This window comes from Hibiscus syriacus, unplaced genomic scaffold (assembly GCF_006381635.1).
Source record: "Hibiscus syriacus cultivar Baekdansim isolate YM2019G1 unplaced genomic scaffold, ASM638163v2 tig00110206_pilon, whole genome shotgun sequence".
NCBI lineage: Eukaryota > Viridiplantae > Streptophyta > Magnoliopsida > Malvales > Malvaceae > Hibiscus > Hibiscus syriacus.
This window is the reverse complement of record NW_024062627.1, coordinates 1,399,220-1,418,252: the sequence shown is the minus strand read 5'-3', so window position 1 is coordinate 1,418,252 and position 19,033 is coordinate 1,399,220. Positions and strand designations below refer to the sequence as shown.

At 33.6% G+C, this 19,033-nt stretch overlaps 3 protein-coding genes across 5 annotated transcripts; all 3 read right to left on the bottom strand.

Moving 5' to 3' along the window:
• Nucleotides 1-4,331: 4,331 nt before the first annotated feature.
• LOC120219457 (ethylene-responsive transcription factor 4-like) lies at nt 4,332-5,182 on the bottom strand. Its single transcript, XM_039216282.1, has one exon. The coding sequence runs from the start codon at nt 5,176-5,178 to the stop codon at nt 4,561-4,563; it is 618 nt and encodes a 205-aa protein (XP_039072213.1). The 5' UTR covers nt 5,179-5,182; the 3' UTR covers nt 4,332-4,560.
• A 2,679-nt stretch (nt 5,183-7,861) lies between these two features.
• Nucleotides 7,862-10,303, bottom strand: LOC120219458 (30S ribosomal protein S20, chloroplastic-like). Of its 2 annotated transcripts, none has more exons than XM_039216283.1 (3): nt 10,081-10,303; nt 9,379-9,551; nt 7,862-8,142 (listed from the first exon to the last, which is right to left on the bottom strand). In XM_039216283.1, exons 1-3 carry the CDS (start codon nt 10,259-10,261, stop codon nt 7,909-7,911), a joined length of 588 nt encoding a protein of 195 aa, XP_039072214.1. In that variant the 5' UTR covers nt 10,262-10,303; the 3' UTR covers nt 7,862-7,908. The 2 variants fall into 2 exon arrangements, with proteins under 2 accessions (XP_039072214.1, XP_039072215.1); XM_039216284.1 differs by having other exon boundaries at nt 10,111-10,303.
• Nucleotides 10,304-11,090: 787 nt separating this feature from the next.
• On the bottom strand, nt 11,091-18,547 carry LOC120219451. Of its 2 annotated transcripts, none has more exons than XM_039216272.1 (16): nt 18,250-18,547; nt 17,877-17,985; nt 17,456-17,518; nt 17,002-17,105; nt 16,031-16,097; nt 15,844-15,915; nt 15,312-15,473; nt 15,155-15,225; nt 14,932-15,029; nt 14,431-14,538; nt 13,465-13,562; nt 12,299-12,436; nt 11,996-12,043; nt 11,626-11,740; nt 11,388-11,485; nt 11,091-11,240 (listed from the first exon to the last, which is right to left on the bottom strand). In XM_039216272.1, the coding sequence occupies exons 1-16, from the start codon at nt 18,384-18,386 to the stop codon at nt 11,154-11,156; spliced, it is 1,575 nt and encodes a 524-aa protein (XP_039072203.1). In that variant the 5' UTR covers nt 18,387-18,547; the 3' UTR covers nt 11,091-11,153. The 2 variants fall into 2 exon arrangements, with proteins under 2 accessions (XP_039072203.1, XP_039072204.1); XM_039216273.1 differs by having other exon boundaries at nt 15,155-15,210.
• Nucleotides 18,548-19,033: the final 486 nt, after the last annotated feature.

Sequence of the window (19,033 nt, the reverse complement as noted above, 5' to 3'; positions counted from 1 at the left end):
CAATTTATGTAGTTTATCACAGGAAAAAAAGGGTTACCTTTTCACACATTCACAAAATTCTACAACGTCCTCGTCAAGACAACTTTCTACAACGAATTTCTACAACGTGTCGAGCAACCGCGTTTAGAATATTATCACCCGCGGGTCCAATATCCGAATCTTCCGCCGACCTAACTGTCACTCACCTTCGGACATGTCACCCGATACACCCCCCCCCCGTTTTATTCTTTTCTCAGCCGTCCACAAAGGGCATCCGTACAAAAAGTTCACGTGTGCGGGACAGGTGGCGGGTTATGATTGCATAAACGTCGATTTATCAACGTGAGACCGTTTGGTAGATTAATCACAAAATCATACAAATTTAAAAAAAAAACAAAGGCTTTATTGGCAGTGCTTATTCAAGACGACACGAATACTTGGGCCCACTCGAAAGCAGCCCACGCGTCATACTTTTTGAATATGGTTTCACATTCTTTTAGGTTAATTATTTTCTAAAAAATATTTTATCATTTTATTTCATTAACTTACATCTTATTATATTAAACTACTTTAATGGTTATACCATTTAACATACTTATTTTTATTATTAATTTTTTTAAACTTATATTACAAATATTAAATTTTAAAAGTAATTTCATTTTCGTTATTATCGTCGATGATGGTCGATGCAATATATTATTTATTATTTCTATAATAAATTGATTTTTTTAAAAGATAAAATATTTATGATTATTTTATTGCTCAATAAAAATCAAATAAATATTATATTTGAAGAGTTTGTAGCTAAAATCTCAAAAAAGTATGGTAGATAACTATTACACCAAACTAAATACTTTTTACATAAATGATAAAACTAAGATGCTGTAGATGCTCGGTTTTGTCCGGGGTCAGATCGGAGCAGACCCAAAGCTGAGCAATTGAAGGCCCAACTCAAGTTCACGTAAATACTCTCTAGAAAACTAAAAGCAGTTATCGGGTCAGTTTTTTTAATTAATTAGGAAAATTGCATTAGTAAACTATTTTGTAAGTAGGAGGTTTATTAACCATCAGATACAGAAAAAAAAGGGGGACAAAAAACGAAAAAAAGGAGAGAACACGAAAAGAAGAAAAGCATTTCGAAAGGAAAGTATACTAACGATCAATAATTTTACAAGTGCAAAAAGGTCATAGGAAATACTATTGTAATCTTACAATTGAAAAACAAATAACGCAATAAAGGTATGTTTTCTCGAGAAATCATTCTTCAATTTTTTTATTTTCCGATTAATTTTTTTTGTGTTTTTTAAATGTATGTGTGACTGTGGTTTAAAACTAAAAATTGAGAGAGATTAGGACTTACCTGGATTGTCTGAACGCCAATGGTGTCTTATTGATCCCATTTATTCTATGTATTGGTTCCATTGTGAAGGAAAAGGTGAGATTTAATTTAGCAAAATCATAATAAAATAAAAAGAAGAGCGAAAGTGAGGATTTACCTTGGCCGAGCGTCGGGGCTGCTGTTGGGGTTGAAGAGGGAAGCGTGAAGAGACTGTATGTTCTGCGTAAATTCATATTAGTCTTGGAGGTTTTACATGTAGATAGAGGTCTTATTTGAATTTGGAGGCTCGGTTTTGGGTGTGGCCGAAAGAAAGAGCAGGTTCGGGAGAGTAAACAGTGGAGTTGGAGTCACCGACCTCTTATTGGAGTTTAGTTATAAGGTCGATTCAAGGCATTTCTAGCAGTGTAGTGTTTGGGTTTTGGTTGAATTTTTGTTAGAAGCGTGAAAAAACTGAAGTTTTGGTCCGGTTGTGGTTTAGTTCTGTGCGTTTTCGGTGAGGATTTATGGTGGTTCGGGTAAGAATGGTACCCGGTCTCCTTTACTGGTAAGCCGCGTGAGTGGAGAGACTGGAAAGGTGAGCTGTGGAGTGTGGCGTGAGGTTAGGTAGGTTCTGTGTGTAATTAGGTTAGTTTTTTACTTAGTTTAGGTTTCATTTATTAATAGTTTTGGGTTAATTAATTTTTAGCAACCTAAATCTTAGGATAATTTGCTCTCTTTGTACTTTAGCCTTATATTTACACTTTAGTCACTTTTAGGATTGCTTTCGAATTTAACCTTTAGTGTTTGTTCTGATTTCTCTATTTTTCTAGTTTTAATTTTAGTTGTAATTTTTTCAGATTATTTATGTTAAAATCCCTTATATTTATGTGTGTTTTTATTTAAGTCCCTTGTTTAATTTTCAATTTGTATGTTTAATTTTACATATATTCAAATTTAGTCAATATTTTAAACATGTATATATGAACTTTTTAAAATTTATAGTTTAGCATGTTATGATTTTGTTTTTATATTTAGGTCACATATGTACATTGTATGTTAATATGCATGGTTTACAATCCTTAATTAAAAAATATGTATGTAATTTTTTGTATGTCACGTTGTATGATATTTTTAATTTAGTTTAATTAATTTTGGTATGACATCCACTTTTTGCATAATTTGCATGATAGTCTCACGTGCATAACTCGACTTATTACATAATCGGACTAAGGGTAATCCCTTTTAATTTAAAATTGTTTTAAGTGGACAGTCATAACTGATTTGAGATCCGCTTTTATGATTTTAAAATAAAAATGTATTCCATTAGTGACGCTTAAAAATTGATCCATCACTCTAAAATTTGAGAACGAAAGAAAAGGAAATGTTCGTTTATTTAAATTTATCGATAAAAGGTTGTTATAACTTTTAAGATCTGGTCTCGATATTTGTAAATAATCGAACATTCTTTATCTTTCTAAAACGATTTGGTAATTTTAATTTAATTATTTTGAGTGCTTTTGAATGTTTTAAATTTACATTTTTATTTTATGGGATCAAAAATCAAAATAAATTCGAATTTGTAAAGTTAATTGCAAAGACGTTAATTAATCGACTAGGTACCGATTTAGGGCGTTGTGGGGGTGCTAATCCTTCCCCACACGTAACCGACTCCCGAACTCGGATTTTGGTAACGCAGACCTCAATTTGTTGTTTTAATTAAAATTAATTTTTATTTAAAATGATACAATATTTTTGGGTGCCCAATCACACCCTAATCAAAGATTGGTGGCGACTCTTCGAACCGTATTTTTCGATCGTAAAGGAAATTCAAAATTTTTCGAAACGAGAAGTCTTTTAAATCGCATATGTTTTTAAAATAAAAAGAGACAATTAATCATTAATGTGGTTTTCAAAATCTCACCTTTTTTCACCTTTTAAGAAAAAATCGTTTCGACAAATGCCTTAACCGAGTTAATTAAGTATTATTTTAGATGATTTCTTTTTATTTTACTAATAGTTTAATATTTCTAATTTAAAATAAACTCTTTATTTGTATATAAAAATCATGCTCTCTTATTATTTTACTAAAAATTAAAGATTTAAAAATTTCTGAAGTTCTTAATTTCTCATCATAAGCTTTAAATTAAATTTACTTCTTTTTTTTGTTAAGTTAGGTAAAGGGTGAAAGTGGATACCCAATACTAACCACTGTAAAATATATATTTAAAATGCATTGTGTTGTTCTAAAATGTAGGTTTTGTCAACTAAAAGAAAGATCCACCCACATAGTAAAAAAAATATTAATTTAATTAAATAAAAATAATAAATACGTTTTCAGGAGTTAAAAAGAAAAAGAAACCTAAAATAAATACTCTCTACCAGATGCCACGTGTTTGGCAGAGCTAAATGGATTGAGAAACAAGAGAAAAAGTTGATTGATAATTAATTAATCTAATTAAAAAAATTCTATAAAATAATTAATTGGGCGGCGAGGGCACACGTGACGACAAAAACCGAAGTCCCGACATCAACCTCGTCAAAACGGAATTACCCTATGGGCCCCACCCAAAATTTATTTCCATCATGATTCCCGCCGTCTAACTTCGAGCCGTCGATTCCTCTCTTGAGATTATTCCAGAACTACCACGTCTATATGAAACGGCACTCACTTCCTCTTATCTTGGCCATTGGATGATGAACCAGATCTGACCGACGGCTTTGATCAATCGAGCCGTAGATAATTTTTAGAAGTAGAAGCAGTTGATTTCTTTAATATTATTGTTACCAACCAGTGCGATTTTAATGGGATCCGCGAGTACCGTCATCAAACATCCGCCGTATCTGCACTAAGCAAACTAAAACTTTCACATTGACGTGTCACTTCATTACCTGCATGGATTTCATACGTAGTCATGGACTGCCCGTTAATATTAAAAAGATAAGTAATATTTCAAATATACAATTAAATTATTCGTTGATTCTGAAAAATATAAATTTAGAGTAAATTTTAAATTTTAAAGCTCTGATTGGTAAATATGAAAATATTTAGTATTGTTATTCAAATTTTAATTATAATAAAGGAGAAACAACATTGAGAAAATTTTATCAGGTTGTCAAAACTATAGATCACTAGATGTTACCATTTTTCTACATACATGATACATTAAAGTGCCATTTTGTTTTCTAAAAAAAAAGACTAAAGGAAAGCCCAAAACGCAGATGATCGAAGCTCAAAACGACAAGTGGAAAAAAAACTAGAGAAATCAATCCATCTCAACGGGCAACTGATTAAGGTCAAGATCAAACACTCTCCGCCGACATCCGCCTTCAAAATCTACAACCGAGGACGACGAATCGGAGTCGCTCTGAGCACCACCGGTTTTCGGGCAACCCGACCCGGTAGACGCAAAGGCATCGAAGAAATATACCGGACGATTCGCCGTCACATGGAGCGAAGAACACGCGCTGGCGAGAGTGAGTTCCCGAGGCGGCGAAGAAGAAGACTCCACTGTGCTGCTCTGGCTGGGGCTGCGCGTGAAGTCGTTTACGTTGTTTTCGGAGAAGTTTGTTTTTGCCTTAGCGCCACGGAACTCCCTTGCCGCCGCGTCGTAGGCACGCGCTGCTTCCTCAGCTGTGTCGAAGGTGCCGAGCCAGACTCGGGCCTTTTTTCTCGGGTCCCGGATCTCGGCTGCGTAACGGCCCCATGGGCGCTTCCTAACGCCACGGTAGCGGATCTCCTTGGAAATCGGGTCGGAAATCGAGTTAATCGGGCTGGGTTTCGATCTCGGAGCCATGGTCTTTTCCCTTTCTTTGTATATAACTTCTTTCAAATTTTCAAATGAAGCGTGGGCAAGCGAAAATGGGTTAAGGAAAATGGCCATGAAAGGGGTGTGTTTATATAGAAGAAGGTAAGCTATAAACGCACCATTCGGCGCTTTATTGTGTGCAGTCAAAGCAGAATTTGTGGGAGTTCGTTTTCTGTTCCATGAACCACTTTAGTTCATTACTGTCTTCCAATCATTATGTGCCACGTTTCTTCTTCCTTTCTTGCATAAACTTATATTTGCTCAAATATTTGAAAAAAATATTAAAAATCTTAATATTTTTATTGCATCATCTAAATTTGTATTTTCCTGATTTGTTCACAAGTATTTTTATTAAAATAAATTTTGAAATTTATTTTTATATTAATATTTTGGCTAAATTAAATTCTAAGGCCAAAACGAAAAAAATATAGATTAAAATTAACATAATTATTTTTACAAATGATTAGAAAAACTAATTTATTTGAGTATTGACCGACTGAATGTGATGTCATAGAAGATAAAACTAAAATATAATTGGTATGAAAATTATAATCAGTACTTAATATCAATCTAAAATTTCTAATTATTTTCACTTTTACTGATTTCTCGTCTTCTAAAAATATGCGTCTTTTATCATTACTTGATTTTTAGTAGTTCATGAAATCCTATGTTAAATTACTTATGTAAGCGATAATATGAGACACTAGCCAAATGAGAACTTTCATACTTATAAAATTTTTAACAATATTTTCTCTTGCATACAATAAGAAATGGGAACATTAGAGTTAATTTTTTTTAAAACATTTACAACTAATTTTAAATTGGTTAATCTACGTATAAAGTGATACCATAATCATAAAAATAATCAATTTCTTAAAAAATTAAATCTTAAATGTTTTAAGTTTTGAAGCATTACGGAACATCTTCATAATATACTTTACATTTCTTTGACTATTATACTTCATGTACATAAGAAAAAGTCAGAACTAATGTTGTCTCAATCATATCAATTTTTGTAATTAATCTATAATTTATCTAACTTTTTTAAAAATATATATAATATTTATTTTGACATTTTAAATTTAATCCTAATTGTACTTAAAGGAGATGAAAAAGAACAAGAGTACTCTTAATGGATCTAAAACATATAATCAAAAAAATATACGAGAAAACACAATTAACCGATCAAATTTAGTTGCTCGAAACATGTATAACAATTTAGAAAATGTATAAGACAAATATATACATGAATTTCAGATTTACGCGTATTATTATTAAAATAAGCATAGAAACGAGATAGGAAATTAAATTAAAACGGGTTCTTCCAAGAAAAAACCTGTGGATGTGACGCAGAACCGTGTTTCCAACGGGATAAAAGTTACAGGTTCCACACGCTAAATAGCATCATACATCTCCACGTGTGAGAAATCAAGAGATTATAGAATAATTAATGTACTACCGGTTGCAGCGATCCCACTGACTTGATCTGCCAGGTTTTTGACAGCCCTAAATCCACAATAAATAAAATATGATTTAAATAAATCCAAAATCGTACGCAGCCACCTCTGCCGCCACAAGAAAGACATAGTGGGCCCACTTGACATAGTGAGGATCTGAGGACGGAGTTTGTAACGGAGGCTAAAGAGGCGATTTTGTCGTTGCCTTCTTGGGGTTGTAAGGATTGACGGCGAAGCTACTCGTTGTGACGGCGATTCTTTTTCTCTTTTGTTTAGAAAAAAAATATTTGTTTGGGGAAGTATGTGTCGCGTGCCGCGTGGAACGGATCTCGTAATTTCGTGGAAACTGGTTTGGAAGGAACTGTCGGCTGGCTTTGAAGTGGTCAATTGGATCTAACGGTTGTAGGCCATTTTGGTTGCCTGGTTCTGGTGTCGACACCTGTAATTCTGCTGCTCTTGAACATTATCTTTAGTGACAATGAGCATCCGGATGTTATTTATATTCATAAATATATAAAAATGAAACCCGACTATAAGATATTGTATTATTAAATTTCTTAATTATTAAAAATTATAAAATGTTTCTTTGATTATAAGAAAGTGTTTTGTTTAGTTCTTCTACTATTAAAAGTTACAAAATATTTTAAAATCATCATTTTTAGTTAAAAAAAACAGTGGTCGTCTGAGCTGGATGTTAACATCTTAACTAAGATATGATAAATTCTATTACTAGAATCATTTGAGATGTATTTATGAATCAACTCTCTGTTTACATTATGCCTTTAAGTCAATACTTGAAAAATACCGTCAAGCTAGTGCTTGAGAACGACAATGCTAAATTTTATCATATCCTAATTAATAAGTTAATACTCAGCTCAGGCGACCATTAATTTTTTTAACAAAATAGGATAAATTTAGAATATATGAATAATTAAATGATAATTTTACAAATTTTAATAATTAAGAGACTTAACATAATATTGTTTTATATTCAGAGAACCATTTTACAACTTTTATTAATAGTAAAGAAATTTAAAGAACCAACATCCTATAGTTAGAGCTCATCTGTATGGTTTACCCTATTTTCTTCTCATTTAAAACTTTTAATACAATTATTCACTGATAGATATGTTTATTGAGTTCATAATAGTTTGTTTATGAAATTAGTATGATTGCTAGCAAAATTTAATAAAAAAATATTAATATCATCAACAATTAAATTATTATTTTTAAATATAAAAAGAAATTTTAATTTTTTTTAAGTAGAAAGCAATATAAAATTTCATTAAAATGTAGACAAAGGACACAACAAAAAAGAATGATTTCTGTAAATGATGATAATAATCTTCTAGGCTGCACTTTCTGCTGCTGCAGGGGTATACCATCCATGGTGCATCTCCGCAGCCTTCTTTCTCCGAGCAAGTCGTGACTTTCTACGAGCTCCGGTGTTCCTATGCAGCGTTCCCACCTTTACTGCTTTATCGATCACCGAATAAGCCTCCGCTATCAGTTTCTCAATCGGGAAGATTTCTTTGGCTTCTGCCTCTGGTTTCTTCCTCAGCACATCCAGTGCATCCAAAACCTTCAAGGGTGATTAAAAAAATCAGAAAAGCCATTAGGCATTTCATGGAACATCATGAACCATCTTAGAACATGCTATTAAAACAGATCTAATGTAAGCCCAGGCCTAAATTCGTTGGTTCATGCCACCACCTTTAAAAGGCGGTATCTGGCAGATTTAGGATTCGATCTAAGCATCTGCAGCTTCCTTTGTAGAAAAACAGAAAATACTTTTATCTGAACTTTGCCCTAGTTGCTTACTGGGGGTGATTGTGCCTTACACCATTGAAGTAACATAAGATGATAAGGAAGGCAGGGAAAGAATGCAAAAAAGCCAAAATCGGAAGCCATCTTTTCTCTAGTACAAATGAGATATTGGTATGGGATTGGAAGTACAATCCATGTCCGATACCCAAGTTAAATTCATATTCGTATAGGTTATGAAGGAATAATCCCCTAAGTATATGAAAGAACTTTGAAAAAACTGTGCGTACTTGTCTCAGGTAAATGCCAATATCTGACAGTCACCCCGGAGTCGAATTAACATCAGATTGATACTTTTCTATTCTTCTCCTGACCCCCAACTTTTCAGAAAATGTTTCCACCCAAATAGAAAAAACAAAAGAATTCCTATTGCTCAACAAGCATTGTACCATCTGCTAATGAGAATCACTGACAATCCAATTGGGAAACTGAAGATGTTGGAATCAAGATGAGTGATAACAGCTCAACATATCCAAGCAAGTATAATAACTCAATCGAAAAGAAAAAAAGTTAAAAAAAAAAACAATTACGAGTAAGCTACTATGTTCTGCAAAGAGCGGGTCTTGCATATGTCTACGGCCTAAGTTAGGTGAAATTTAACCGCAGAATGCTTTCATACAAATCTTGTCGAATTACAATAAATGCTAGGTTATTTCTACGTAGTAGCTTAAGTGCCGGCTCTTGTACGAGAATGCATGAGTACCCCAGGACGGATAAAAGTATGAAACTAAAAAATAATTAAGAGTCAATATGTTCTGCAAGGAGTGGATCTTGCATAGAGGAATTGGAATTGCAGAATGTTCCCATAAGAACCTTGTCGAATTACCAGAAATACTGGGTTTTATCTCTTCGTTGTAGCTTAAGTACTGGTTCTTGTATGTGAACGCATGAGACTATAAGAGTACCCTAGGATGCACAACAATCCGAGACTCGATATTTCTAGAACCCTAACACTTGTTAAGCAATCAGAGAAGCAATATGTAAGGATTGGTACCTTCTTCATCCGGGTTTTGACTTCGGATTTCTTTGCTTTGTTGTAAATTCGCCTTTTCTCAGCTTGTCGAGCACGCTTAGCAGCTGAATCAGCCTTCTTCTTTGGTGCAGCCTCACAAACAACAACAGAACGATGAATTGGTTTCCGATTCATTGTGCTAAAAGACATGTTCCCTGAAACAAAAAACCCCAATAAAGAAACGAAAATCAAACAACTCCAAATTCATCATCAATTTCCACTCACATAAAGAAGAGATTATTCTAAGGAACCAGTTCATATCTAAAATGAGGAAACAAGGGACTAAAATAACCCAAAAAAAAAATACATCTAACCAACAGCTAAAGAGTCACTTAATTCCCAACAAGCTCCATTAAATTGCCAAGAAAATCTAGTAGGAACCAAGGTACTAAAACAGGGATAAAAAATGGTGATAAACCCAGAAACAGAAACTTAAAGAATTAAACTTACCCCAAGACTTTCAAGCGAACCAAACATTGAAATCATGTAAAAAAAACTCCCTACATTAGCAATAGAAAAGGGTTATTTCTCTCTCTTCTCTCCCCCTAAAATTATAACGACCCATCAGTTGAAACTCAACATAATTACGAATTTTCATCAACGTTTTCACTTCAACTGAGCAAAAAGAGAAATGGGTATCGCATAAAACATGATAACACAATAAAAGAAGAAGAGAAAAGATACCTTTGGAGAAGATATTGTGAGAGAGGTTATTGGAGAAACTGAGAGTGTTAAAAGCACTGAGATTTTGATGCAAAGCATGAGATGAAGAGTTGATATTGCTTTTAAGCGAAATGGTTTTGAGCTTAGACTGAAGAGTGAAGCATGACGAAGATAAGCAACAATTAACCGCTGCAGTCGCCATTTTTCTTTCTCCCCTTATATGTTTATCTAAAGATTTTATGTTTTTTATTTATTTCTTCAGCCTTTTTGCTTATCCAATATCATAGCCAGAACGGTGGGTGAATCTTCAGTGGATTTCCCCCCCCCCCATATTTCCTACTTTACCCTTGTTTTGTCTCCAAATTCCAAAATGCCTTGTTGTTTAGATGAGCTTTGATGGTTTGAGGCTTGTGCTGCAATGGGCTTTGTTGGGTTTTAATTACTAATAGGGGGTTAATTTTATTAAATAAAAATGAAAATAAAATGACATTATTCTATAAATTACATTTATATCTATAGTTGCTTTTAGGTGTTTAAATTATTCTGTTCTCTAGTATTTTTATTATTATCATCTGCCACGATATTATTATAAACCCCTTTAGTAATTGTATCTCAATCTATCCATTTGTTCAACACATTCTTCTTCTCTCTATTTTATATAATAAAAAACCTATTCATAACCCTATCTTAATTTTTTTTTGCTTGAATTTGATTTATAATTTTCTATAAGCCATGTTTGATAGAAAACGTACAAAAATAATTTTAAGTCATAAATAAATCCCCAAAAAAATCAAAAATGATTTCTTTGGTTTTGAGTTTTAAGAAAAATCTCGTGCTGAAAGGATTGATCTTTACGAGGTAAGGATCGACGTTTATCTGTGTGTAAAGGTTATTTTATCACATTAAAATGTTGTTCATAGTTATGAAGGATGTTTACTTGTATTTTCAGAGTTTTCATCTGAATACATCACATCAGTTATGTCAGTAAAGTTTACAACTTTTTTAAAAAAAAAAAAGAAAAAGAAAAACCAGAACTGTACCAAACATGACAAAGATAAGTCTCCCATGATGTAACCTAATTTGCTTGCAAAAGCCTAAAATCTTTCAGCTGTCATTACCACCGGAGTTGCTTCATTATTCTTTCTTACCAGATATGGACCTCTCTCAACACCTTCTTGCAACTGCAAAACCAAAATGGAAATTAATACAACGCCTCACTTATGGATTTTGGTATGAATTCAAGATCTCTCTATCGATGCGACTTCTGATGCGATTGATCAACACAACTGAAATGCAGAAGAAACGAGATCTTTCAGCTTGTAACTAACCTTCCCAGCTGTTCCCGAGAGGGCAGGGTCGCTAGCAAGTTTACTCGACATGAACGACCTATGGATTGCTTTGCAACAGTTGTATCTGGCCTCCATACCTCACAACAGAATTAGTTGTAAGTCGGATAATACACGACATCAAAGATATTGGGATACGATTTCATATGGACAAGAGAGGGAGCAATGGAGATATTATGATGGGACTTTCTTATTTGATTCAGATATGAAAGCAATATACCTATTTTTGCAGTTTCAGTAGTTGGATCAGTTACTATGCTTATTATCTCAGGTTTCGAGCAAATCTCCATCAAGCACCATACTCGAGCTACTAATCCCGTTAATACTCTGTACCCCTGATATCAACAAAAACAATACCATGATCATTTAGCAAATATCTGCACCAAAATGAAACACTGACATTGGTAAAAAGAAAAATGAATAGACACCTTAGGTCAAAGCTCTAATATTTTATCTTATGCGGTGAGTACAGATAAGTAAATTCAGTTATATTCTTGAATAGGAGCACTTGAAAATGATTGGTTTCAATTAGAAAAGTAAGCTTAATTTGGCAAAAATATATAGATTATATGTCGAGAAGAAACACTCACTGCTAGACGAATTTCTGCGGCCTGTTGAAGAACAGATAGGAAAAGACCCTGCAAATCATGCAACAGGGGTTACTGAACTTCATTTATTTTTTTCAAAGGAGAACATCAGAGAGTCAAATGCATAAGAGTCCAGGATACTTGAGATTGATAGAAAACCTTTTTTACTTATGCTTACTAAATAGTTTGCATCTCGGTCGAATGATTGGCATTAAACAATGTCTTTGAAACTAAAGAGATACAGACGTAAGCAAACCATGAAATGAAAACAAACAAAAAAGATATGTTTCTTTAAGAATTGCTTACAGATGGTGTCAACTTTGTACTTTCTGATGCTACTTCATAGATCAAACGTCGAAGACGTTCTTCTGCATCGCCATTTAGTATTATGCTACCGTCAGGCCGGTTTTCTCCCACGATATTCCCTAAAGCATGTAATGCAGCCTAGATAGCAATAAGCAAATCCATCAGAAGTCGGAATATTAGAGTGAAGATACAATCTGATTGCTATGCGGAATTCACTCCATAAAAGATCAATTTGAAGACATATTTTGCCAGTTCTGTCAAAGTAATGGTACATCTGATTTCCAAGCAACCCATCCCCAATGAAAACTACAATTCTGTGACTACTGGGACATTTGAAACATTAGGTTGAAACTTTTTTTCCACACTAAAAGAAACTGTTATATAGCTTAAAAGGACCGTAGAAATACAAAGGGAAAGCCAGCTGCTATACTCCATTGATAATACATCTGAAACAAAAAAATCCTTATTAACGTATATGTTCTCTACTATGAACCTCCAAGCTCTTAGAGAAACGGTAATGCATGTTACAACTGTGGAAAATCACTCAAGTCCATCAAAAGGAGCTTGAAACCTTAGGAATCATTAGAGAGAGAGACAAATCTCGACGATTTTTGGTAAAAGTTCTGCTTAGGATTTTTGGAAAACCACTCAAGTTCATCAACCTGACCTGCATCTCTTTAGGATTTTTTTAGGCTTTAGGTTTAAGGTTTATTGTTCCATCCATCCCTTTAAATACAGAGTAATCTTTATTACATAAGTAGGAAGCCTATTCTCGAAAGGAAAGAAATCAACTAAAATAAATCACAACAAATAAACCTAAGGAAAGAAAAAAACTTACAATCTAAACCATAATTAGAGAACTGGAGTTGATGGTATTTCCTAACATACATGCTAATGGTTTAAGTAAAGTCAATAGTTTAAGATAGATCATCGACAATTATCACGAGGTTATATATGAACAAATAGGTAATGATTTAACCATGTCATTAAGTTGAGTCTTTTAAGAATCACCGTGATATCATATTTCAAGATAACATAGAGACATGCACATAGTTGTGTCAATTCTGTGTTTTTTGTGCTTAGTGAACTGATTCAAAGAGCCTTCAAATTATGTAATCCATTATGATCAGCGATGAATACCGAGCAAAAGAATTTGAAATACTTACCAACTGTTTACCACCCCCTTGCCCATCAAATGCAGCATGAACTATATGCCTTGCAACGGAAGGAAAACTTGTCAGTAGAAACACGGCTCCTTGAATTGCTAAAAGCATCAGAAAATAGGAGGGAAAAGAATCAGGTATAAACAGTAATCATTTTAGGATTACCAACATAATGAACAAGTTCTTCAGACAGTCGCCGATTTTACAATATAACGTTGAAGAGATTTGATAGACATGATTAATTATTTTAACAATCAAACTTAAAACCAATCGACCATAGAGGTAGAAACTCAACCAAAGATGTAAGACCACAGGGCACACAAAACCAAAGCCATGTTGATATAACACAGAGTGTATACTTTGAGCCAGGTGTCCATATAAATGATTATAAACTGAAATGGACCATTTCCATTTAAGCCATATAGTGAAAATAAATAATTACAAAAGCCATAATAATAAGTGGTTAATTCAAAGTGAACCAGCAACAATATAAAAAGACTATAAAAGAAGCAAGTTATTCTATTTGATGATAGTCATCTAAAAAATTAGCTGACCCTATTCCCATATGTAATGGGGTAAGGGGGAGGTAGGGTAGTAGGCTGCCCCCAACGCCAGGTTGAGAGCAGCTTCCTTGGAAGACCTCCGACAGTCAGAATTATGAATTGCTCACCATGGGACTCGATCCCACGACCACAAGGATAAGAGCCTTGCGTTCTTACCAACTGAGCTAGGCGGGCAATTCTTGATGATAGTCGTCTGCATTCTGCAACTACATAGTCTACGTTGCTCCAACTCTATTATTTATATTTTTGGAGTACTTGTGTCCAAATCATGTTTGGACATAGGTATGGGGGTCTGATCCTCCAAATGTATGAAAAACTGAGAGAACTAATCATATCTGTGTCAGACAATAACCGTATCCGACACTCACACCTAAGTTCCAATAACGTTGGCATAACCAATACTTACATGATCCTATTCCTCCAAGAGCTTCAAGTGCAGATTCTCGTTCATCAGCATCTTGACCATCCAACAGCCCAAGTCTCACATCAATGGCTGAAATCAAACTTTTGGCACCTGAATATAGAAGAAAATAAGGTAGCTTAAAACATTCCATACCCAAAAAAAATATTCAGGTCAGAGTAGGGATAACTTCCTTCATGATAGTAATTAAATTTCAATCTATTTTCCAAGATTATTTTAGTTGGCTATCGTTTTTCCCTGTACTAGCAGTGCAATAGGGAACCTGCAGTTGGATGCGAGGTGCTAAGAAAATATTGCCATAGCATCCAGAATAAAAAGGGCCAAGTATATAACACATGCAAATCCAAAGAGAACAAAGGCAAACAATATAAAAACGACAATGGTAATTGCAAATTCAGTCTTTTACACTTCTAAAGATGCTTAGTTCTAATTAAATTAATCTCTCCGATGACTGAATTTCAGAACTCAGAGGCATATAAGCCATACTTGGTTCATCAACAAACATGTATATGTTCTCCTTGGATAAAAGCCTTCCACTTATCATCATTGCTCTTGATCGTAGGATCGATTCCATCGATGAGTTGCTATAAAAGTAAATAAAGAGGGTTACAGAGAAAACAATGAAAATTTGGTTATAACAAAAGCAGCAATGGTTTCAATAAAAATAAATAAAAAGGGAAGGAAAAAATATTAATCCTCACATAAGTACCTGATTATAGAATGAAGTAACTGAAGGGTGTTCCTCGCCAAAAACTCTGCACCATGCTGGATTTCAGTCAACTGCATATCTGTCTAGTCAATATCCCATACGAAATGCACATAAGAATGAAGTAATTAAAGATATATGTTCTGGGCCAGGGTTAAACCTCATACAAGAGTTCCAAAGCACTAAGGGTTACAAGGGTATCATTTGAATTCCTGATATCAGCCTCCAATAAACTGAGCAGATTTGAACTATATATTACTGATGCTATGGAGTTCGAAATGGACAATAACTTCACTATCAATGATAAAACACGCACGCGTCCCTGAAAAAGGATTTACAGTATTAAGAAGGGAATACAACCATAAGAAAATTTCCTAAGCATATGCATAGACTACATAAATGTCAAATTTTGGAATTGGTGCCTGCCGGGAGCTTCAAATTTCTTACAACTGCAGAGATATAAAAATTATAAAAGTAAAGAATAACATGGACATAGACTACTTTTTCTAGAAATAAAAAGAACTCGAGACATTTTTGTGATGACAATAGTTAAAAATACTACAATTCAAGTAGTCTTTCAATTTTCAAATATATGCCCAAAAATATAAGAAAAAGACTATGAAACAAAGGGAACTCACACATGAGACCGGTAATAGAAAAAAGTCAAAGAGCACATGAGAAAATAATCATACCAGTGATGAACATCGAGATGCTACATTCCCAAGGTGTGTAGCATCATTGATATTAGATGGGAAGATAATGCCCTCCAAAAAGTTACAAAAAAGTTAAAATAAATATTAGTAAACTGAAACTATAATGATATAATGCATTAAAAAGACTGAACCTCAGATAGCAAGTGATTTAAGGTCAAGTCCTCACCATGGCTTCACGAAACTGAGCTAAGGTCTTGATGGCATCAATTGCAGCAGTTGCAACTTGTTCATTGCTACAGATGAGTAACTTGACATTATTTTATGCAGAAGGATGCCTCAAACAACTAAATGGGTGCTAAAAGCAGTAATTTGTTTAAGATACGACCAGAAGTCTTTAGATAAACAATAGACACACTAAGAGATAGCTAGGCACATTCTTCCACTGCAACTAATCTAGAAGATTTTTCCAGTTTCTTTATGCAACTAATCTAGAACAGTTTTATCCCTGAATTACAGATTCAAAAGAATGTAGAAAGCATATTTTCTTCCTGCAAGTTCTCTTATAAAGGATTTCCATGTCAAATTTCAAAGAGCGGGATCATGACTTTCAGAATCATTATTGTCAGTGAGTAAACTCTTCAAAGTACTTTGAATAATTATTGACCCCGAGGAGCAGTGCCAAAATATCTCTAGTACTATAATACACTTGAGGCATAAGAAAGCAGTATGATGACCATATTCGTCATATTCTCCCTCACACTAGTAGAGCATTGCACATTAAATAATTCATCAATTTTACTTTTAACTTTTCAGAAAAGAAGCGTGGATGACACTTATAAAGCTTATTGATTGCCCAACCAAAAAGAATGACTTTTTTTATAACCGTAAGCTATGATAGCCCATATGATCAGCAGCATGGCAGTCCTGAACAATTTTTTTGTAATCATAAGCTATGATAGCCAATATGATCAATGGCATGGCAATCCCAGTACAACAAACCCAAAACACTTAAAAAGTCTATACATAGGGAAAATAATTCATAACCACATTTTCCATGTCATGCACCAACTTTAAGTTTGTCCACTCGTGCACAAAACAAAATGATAAGAGGGAGTATGACATTTCTCTGCAAAAATGAAGATTAAATCAAAAAAAATGGAAGGTCTTATTTCCGAGTTCAAAGTGATAGGTTCTTACCCATTTATCAAACAGTCCAGTAAGAGAGGATAAATATCATAGTCCATAATCAGCTTTACGGCAGATAAAGATTTGTCAACAAAGTTCTCGAGAAAGAACAAAACCTGGATGAAGTTGTCAACATTCAGGCAAATACACGAGTTAATTTACAATGGTATATTAATGTTGTATAAATACATGTAGATAAGCACATTCGATCATGCTTTGCTCATAGAATCCTGTGGACATATAACATAGTAAATCTTAATACCTGCCAGTTCCATCTATCCCCCAAAAGAGATATCTTAAAAGGGATCTGGAAATAACCAGTTGAGGCAAACCCTTGGATAGTAATTTTTCTGTGACATTTTATTCTTACCATAGCTACGGGTACCTTGTGTCGTAAGAATTCAACTTAGCAAGTGCTGCACTTACCGAAGAAATCAATGAAAATAATTTAGTGTTGTACACGTACCGTTTTGCATGATAAACAACGAACTATTTGAGAATCTGCCTTGAGGCCAACTTGAACAAAAGGCTAATAAACAGAAAAGATGGCCCTTTAAGTGTCATCGTAAACTAATAAGCACATGATAAAGATATACTCCAATGTTTGAACTGTTAAAAATGCTACTTAGACTACTTATTCAAGTTCTTAAAATTTGTAAATTTTGAAACATTTCAAAGATAACCCATCAAGGAAATAATAATCACTAAGAACTCGAGCCTACATTCAAAACATCATAATGTTTTCCTAATACTCATAGGGCTGATACTATCCAAAGATTCTCATTCCCACAAGGCATCCGAACAATGTACATTACATTTGAAGCTAATCAACTGCTTTTTACAAGTGAAAAGCTAGCAATTAATTTACTGAAGGACCAAATGCATACCATGTACTGTGGAACGAGTGAGGTACCATACTTAGTCTTAAATACTCTCTCCAAACAAGCAACCAGAGTATTCTCCAGGCCAGGCACATCAGCTTTTGTTTGCAAAGCACTGCAAAAGAGCTAGTAAAAGTTAAAAGCCCATTATTTTAAGTTAAAACTGAAAACCCAATAAGCTAAAATAAATTCCCACAATGAAAACTGATTATTTTCAGCATCTAAACAACGTTTTATGATTGCCATTGCATTACATAAAACATTTAAATTGCTAATCTTGAAATACCCATTAAATAAAATCCCAGAAATACACAAATTAATAAAAAGAAAAATATTTTTTATAGTGAAGTAAAAAGGAATAAAAGGGGGAGGGGGTTGCCTGATGATGACAGGTAGAGGGAAACGATCAAGAAAATTTTTCACAGCGGCTTCGTTTGGAGCAACGGGATGATGAGCGAACTCGGAAGCAGAGTCGAGCAACTTAGTTGGATCGTGGAACGAGAATTCTTCCTCCATAGCTCCGCACTGATTTCGATTATTGCAAATTGTGAAGTGGCGGGCGGTGAGAGTGAAGGAAAGAAGAGAGATTTACAGAGCAAAGCCGCGTGGCGTAAACGTAAGTGAAGCAAGGAATTTTGACGGTGACGCGTGCCCTAAATGATCTTAACGCCGACACCACCCGAGACATGGAGGGGTAGTTTTGTTGTACGATAATTTAATATAAAATTAAAGAAAACTGTTATTAATATTTTTTAATATTTTTGATAGAGTATTATTTAAAATATTATTTTTATATTAAAAATATTAATTTTAGTATCTAAAATGAATATTTTTTATATTAATATTTTTTATAAAAAAATAATATTTTAGGTAATATCAAATATTAATATTTTTTAATAAAAATATTAATATTAATATTTTCTTAATCTTATATTAGACAACATTTCCTTAGACATCCTTGACCTACGAAATATATTCCATCAGTTTAGTTTAGGTATCAAATTGGAAACACAATCAGCATGACATGATTTATTAAAATTAAAAAAATTAATATAAAAAATGTTTAAACTATATATATATATTAAAAGAGATATGCATATAATATATTTAAGTGATTTACGAAATTATTTTATTGTTTGTGATAAATTAAACATTTAAAATGA